The sequence below is a fragment of the Hylaeus volcanicus genome, chromosome 8, assembly GCF_026283585.1.
Source record: "Hylaeus volcanicus isolate JK05 chromosome 8, UHH_iyHylVolc1.0_haploid, whole genome shotgun sequence".
NCBI lineage: Eukaryota > Metazoa > Arthropoda > Insecta > Hymenoptera > Colletidae > Hylaeus > Hylaeus volcanicus.
This window is the reverse complement of record NC_071983.1, coordinates 5,854,082-5,859,334: the sequence shown is the minus strand read 5'-3', so window position 1 is coordinate 5,859,334 and position 5,253 is coordinate 5,854,082. Positions and strand designations below refer to the sequence as shown.

The following is a 5,253-nucleotide window of genomic DNA, read 5'->3' as shown; positions in this document are numbered from 1 at the left end:
AACTCTTGGCTTCGAGGTGGCATTCTTATGCAATTTAAGGTCGTAAATTTAACGTAACTTTTCGAAAGGAAATGCACGGTTTGCTGTACATTAAAATTCTGGAAGCTGCGTTATCAATGAAATTCAAAATGGTAGCGTGGGGGAAAAATTCTTGGCTTCGAGGTGGCATTCTTATGCAATTTAAGGTCGTAAACTTAACGTCACTTTTCGAAAGGAAATGCACGGTTTGCTGTACATTAGAATTCTGGAAGCTAAACTTAATATCTTTGGAACTCGAAATGTCAATAAAAATCTCTCAAATCTCGCTAGCTTAGCATTCGTGGCAATAGAATGCTAAGAAAGCATCTCGAGTTGCTGATACGTAGATACCAGAAAACAAAGCCTCGAGTGAAAAGGGTTAATTATCGTCTCTTCTTCTACACGACGTACATTATTAACCCTCTTGAAATGCTCTTCGAGATCGTTCCTTTTATTCGCGAGACTTTATTAATTAAATTAAATACCGTTCACCCCGTTCGAACAGACCGACTGTCTCTTCTTCATAATGACGTGCATCGGCAAGGACCTGGACACCGAGCTGCCCGCCCAGTTGCAGCAGTTGCTGGGAAGCTTGAGGGACGCATTCCTCGCCGAGGACACGATACTACCGTCGGTCAGAAAGACTCTCCTGCAGCTGATCGAACTTCACGCCGCTCATTGGCAGCTTCCAGCTCCTGCGGTCGTCTACTACTACCCGGGATCGACCTCGAAATGATTCGCCAACCTTTCGGTTCCTCCGTCCATTCGTCGGTTCTGTGCGCGTGTCTGGTACGCGTCGATTTAAGTGAACGCAAAGCAAATTGACAGGGATTCTTTGTACTCGAGAATGCGCTGAGCGCGGATCATGCGAACGATAACGAAACGATCGCCGCGAGCAACGACTGGGCGAAATGAGTTTGCTCGAAGGTGACGGATAGCCCGAGGCGATCGGATCCTTTACATAGAACGTAATTTTAGAATACTTATTTTTTTTAACCGTTCGACGGACATTCTAGAGCACGGACGTTGGAGGAGCACAGGGAAGGAGCGTGGATCTAAAATTTGTCTCGTTCAAAGCGTATATTCTATTTCGATTTATCGAACTGATGCTTGGAATTTCGTGACTGGGTTGCCTTGTGTTCGTAAGTAGGCTCTTCTGGTCGAATTTCTGCTAAAAATGACTGGCCGAAGATACTTAATAGTCCATAGTTTCGCGTGTAATGACTGACCAAACACCATCAATGTCCGAAAGTTTGTTTGCACTCATCCGCGATTGGCTAGCGTTCTTAACATCTCACGGTTTGTTTTTTGGCCGACCTATTCCTACGATCCGAAATCCCACAATCCGATTCTCGCTTTTTTTTTTTAGCGGGTTATTCGCGCGTTTACACGGTGCCTGTAAAAAAACTTTCCCGTAGACCCAATAAACGCGGCATCGTTTCGTTCGCATGATCTCACGTCCGCTACCGTCGTCGATCGAGCGAGTCCCCGATTCGCGATAAATTGCCTCCGAAATCGCGGCGAGAAACCTTTTGCGAAACCTTTGTTCGACCGTTGCGGTTCGACGATGCGTCAGCTTGTAAAACGCGAGCGAACCCGTCGTTACCGCGAAGAATGGTTGTTCCTCGTCATTGTGCGATTGTTCGAAACAAAAAAAATTGATTTACTGGCGATCGATGATGCGAAGAATGGCGCAAGACTCGCGGTCGATCTTGAATCCGCTTTGTCTTCGTTAACATGAGTAATACGTAGCGATGGGACCGATACGATTAGGTTGAGATTATGCTCGAGCAATTAGATATCGAAGTACTTAATAAAATGTAACGAAAGGCATCGAAGTCTCAGGTATTCGATATTAATTTTTTATACTGACGCTTTCGTAACTGTCCGTACCAACGAATGACTAAGAAGGTTATATCCTGTAAAAAGTGCAAATTTCGATACTTGCACGTTGGAGCGTATCGCACGAAACGAAACTCGTACGAGCATGTGACCCATTTCACCTCCTCTTTGTGTCCCCGATACATACTCCGTATATAGAACGCAAAGCACAAGTGGGTTAACGTTACTTTCGAGGAAGCGTTAAACGTGTACTTCCACAGAAACACGAAATAGTCAACGATTTTGTTCCATACCAGATGACAATTTACACAACTGGTACCGATGATACCAATTACGTATCGTTCCAATCGCTAGGTATCGCGCGTTGAAGTATACTCGGTGACGTATACCCGTTAATTCGGGAATCGGTATGCGTTCTCGAATTAGAAATTATTTCGTTAGTAAGTCAATAGGTTAGGAAATCGGGACATTCGGAACCGGTTCGATGTCTGCTTGGCCCCCCGAATATATCGTGTCTCGACGAAGAATATACACGGAGAGTATTCACCTCTCGACGAGGATCGCAGGTTCACGGTTAAAGGCATGCATCGACGATTGTACGTGTGTGACGGAATGACGAATTACGAGCGAATCTCTTCTTCTTTCGAGGTCGAAGATCCGTCGCGATTTTTCGTTTGAGATGCTCTCGATGCGAGGTAAATAATTTCGAAATTATTCATCGTCCGCGAGGTTGTCTTCGCGATGGATCCTTTCGACCCGAGAGAAGAAGAATACGTTCTTGACCCTTTCGACCCTGGTCGCATATATGTCCCGGTATAGAATACAAACGGAAAAAAGTCTGTTCGAAAGAGCTAAAAGAACACACGCAGAATTACGGAGGAAATTACGGAGGAAATTACGGAGGATCGAAGAACGCGAGAAGTCGTTGGGAGCCTCGATAGAGTCTACCTCGAATTTTCCACGGCTTTTTCCGCTGACGCTACAGCGCGAAACTACGAAGTATCGAAATAAAATGAAAAATAAATAAAAGAGAAAAAAAAAAGATGATGAAATAAAATCGAATCGAATGAGAGCACGAGTGAGACTACTTGTGGAACGACGAACGCCGAAAGAGTAAACGACCCTTACGCGGAACGAACCGAATACTTGCGACGATCCGTTTATGTTCCTCTCTTCTTCGTGAATGCAACCGACGAGCAAAGTCGACATCGCCTCGCTGTACCTTCCGGCGTGGCCTCGGTGCGTTGAACTCGAATACGAGGATACTCCTCCTTCGAATGTCCTCCGCGCGATATTCGTGTAGCGGATGTGAATACGACTCGAATCGAAAAAATACAGGTGCAAGAATTTTGTTTTAACTCGTTCTTTTCGATCGTTCGCCTGTCACTAACGTGACGCAACGTTAACGCAGATTTCGTTTCAGATGGTTCCCGTTGTCGGGATGGACGCGCGCGAGCCGAGGACCGTTGGCAGACGTCGGTGATTCATAATAGAAAAGATGAAGAGGCTCCTGGAAGGGAGCGGCCGTGTAGAAAAACGCGACAGATGCTCTTAATAAGGAATATGCTCACGCGATCTCAAAATGCAATCGCCTTTGCCGATTCGTGCCAAGGGCGATAAAAATCGCCCGATAGCTGCGCGCTCTCTCCCTCTGTCTCTCTTTCGAGTTGACTCACGATGCATGTCTTCTCGGGAAACGTCGCCACCTCGTCATAGACGCAGTCAAATTTCCTCGAACACCGTTCGCGAGTTGCAAACTTTCCGGCCGGACGGCCGTTACTTCGAAAGGCCAGCGTGAGTCAGTTCGCCTTGCATCGGCCGAGGGTGAAGGTATTAAAAAAAAAAAAAAGGAACGACACAAAACCCGATGTCCGGTTCCGAGCCATGCCACGTTTCAACGACCGATCGATCTTTCGCGTCAAGGTCGCACGCTTCTTTTTAGCCTTGCGCGATGAGACTCTATAGTCGGAATTGTTGCGCCGAGCAAATTGATCCTTGAAGGGTTCGTAATTAAATTAGCGAATTGATTCGTAATCCATTCGTAAATAAATCATATTCACCGCGTTCCAAATAACGCAGGGAATAGCGCTAGGAAACAAAAGAATCGCGAAAAGCGAGGCGCACAATTTACGATCGATGCGTTAACGGCTCTACTTACTGTTCCATTTAGGAACGCTTCGGAACTCAGAAAACGATTTTATAAATTATTAAATACATCGATCCAGGCTAACGTTACATACTCCGTATCGTGTACTTGCTCGTACACTGATTAACCAACGGTTAATTGATTCCCGCGAATAGATCCTGGCATTGAAAGTGCCTACGAGCGTCGACGGAAAGAGAAATTTTCTAAAAAGAATCGATACGTTTCGTTCGTACGCTGCTGCTTACGAGATACTCGCTAAAAATCCTTTTAAAATAATTACATCCACGTAACGTAGCACGGTCTCGAAACCGCCGTTTAGTCCGCAGCCGTAATTACGTTGCAGAATGCCGAATAATCGATCGTACGAATTTCGCCTGCGTTTCAGGAGATTCGTCCCGTCGATGGTCAGACGGGCCCCCGGTGAACGCGGAACGTTGGCATTCCTCGGTCGACGGAGCCGCCAGGATGTTCACCAGGCGGTGTCCGTAGGATACGTCCGGGGTCGACCTTGAAACACCAGGTCGGAGAACCGAGAGAGGTTTCGCCTTGGGTAATCGGTGCCGCGGACTCGAAAACTAGGCCTGCGCCTGCGGTGACGTCGCCGCGGTGCGTCGCGATGTACAACCGCGAACGACGTGGGGGGGGGGGGTCCGAGGGGGGCTGACAAGAGTACAGAGGAGCGGCGGGTGCCGAGGGGGGCTCGGGCTGGTGTGCGTTCGCGGTAACGAAACAAATAGGCCGGCGACTTTCACCGCGTAGCCGTTCTCGGCTACGACACAACCGTCAAGCGCGCTCGCTCTTGGCCAGCGATGGGACCAATCCAATGGCATACTCATTAGGGTAACCGCGGCTCGGCCCGACCGACTAGCGGCTTCTTATCGGAACGGTACAGGAATTACTGCCAGTGGAACCGATACTTTTAACACGTTCGTCGCCACGTCGCCCCAGAAATGGGTGACAGGACTTTCTATTAAGGAACTAAAGAAAATAAATTTCAAAGGTCAGACAATAATGAAAATAAGTCTGGACAGGTTTCGCGAATTTGGCGACGTTAAAAAATGAAAGGGTACGAGAGATGTTAAATGATCTAATCTACAACGGTCTCGAGACAAAATTTGAAGTGTATAGAAATTTTCGCGAGTTTTAGGTTGGCAGCCAACGTGTTAAGCAATTTGCAAGCACCCAACGCTAATAACCGTAACGTGAATTAATAACAATTATGTTAAGTTGTCCCAAAAGTTTCTTCC

At 47.0% G+C, this 5,253-nt stretch overlaps 2 protein-coding genes across 6 annotated transcripts in view; both read left to right on the top strand.

Annotated features, from left to right (window-relative positions):
* The window catches only part of LOC128881223 (CBP80/20-dependent translation initiation factor), an 11,271-nt gene extending 8,053 nt beyond the window's left edge, over positions 1 to 3,218 (top strand). For both annotated transcript variants that reach the window (XM_054132031.1, XM_054132030.1), the window contains one exon: positions 524 to 3,218. In XM_054132031.1, coding sequence (XP_053988006.1) covers positions 524 to 754 — 231 coding nt within the window. In that variant the 3' untranslated portion in view covers positions 755 to 3,218. The remainder of the gene's footprint in view (positions 1 to 523) is intronic.
* The window catches only part of LOC128881221 (dual oxidase), a 23,072-nt gene continuing 20,875 nt past the window's right edge, over positions 3,057 to 5,253 (top strand). For 2 of the 4 annotated variants that reach the window (XM_054132025.1, XM_054132026.1), the window contains exon 1: positions 3,373 to 4,892. The gene's annotated coding sequence lies outside the window, so the exon portion shown is untranslated. Of the gene's footprint in view, positions 3,199 to 3,283; positions 4,893 to 5,253 lie in introns of those variants that run through there. The other 2 variants (XM_054132024.1, XM_054132023.1) reach the window with 2 other exon arrangements.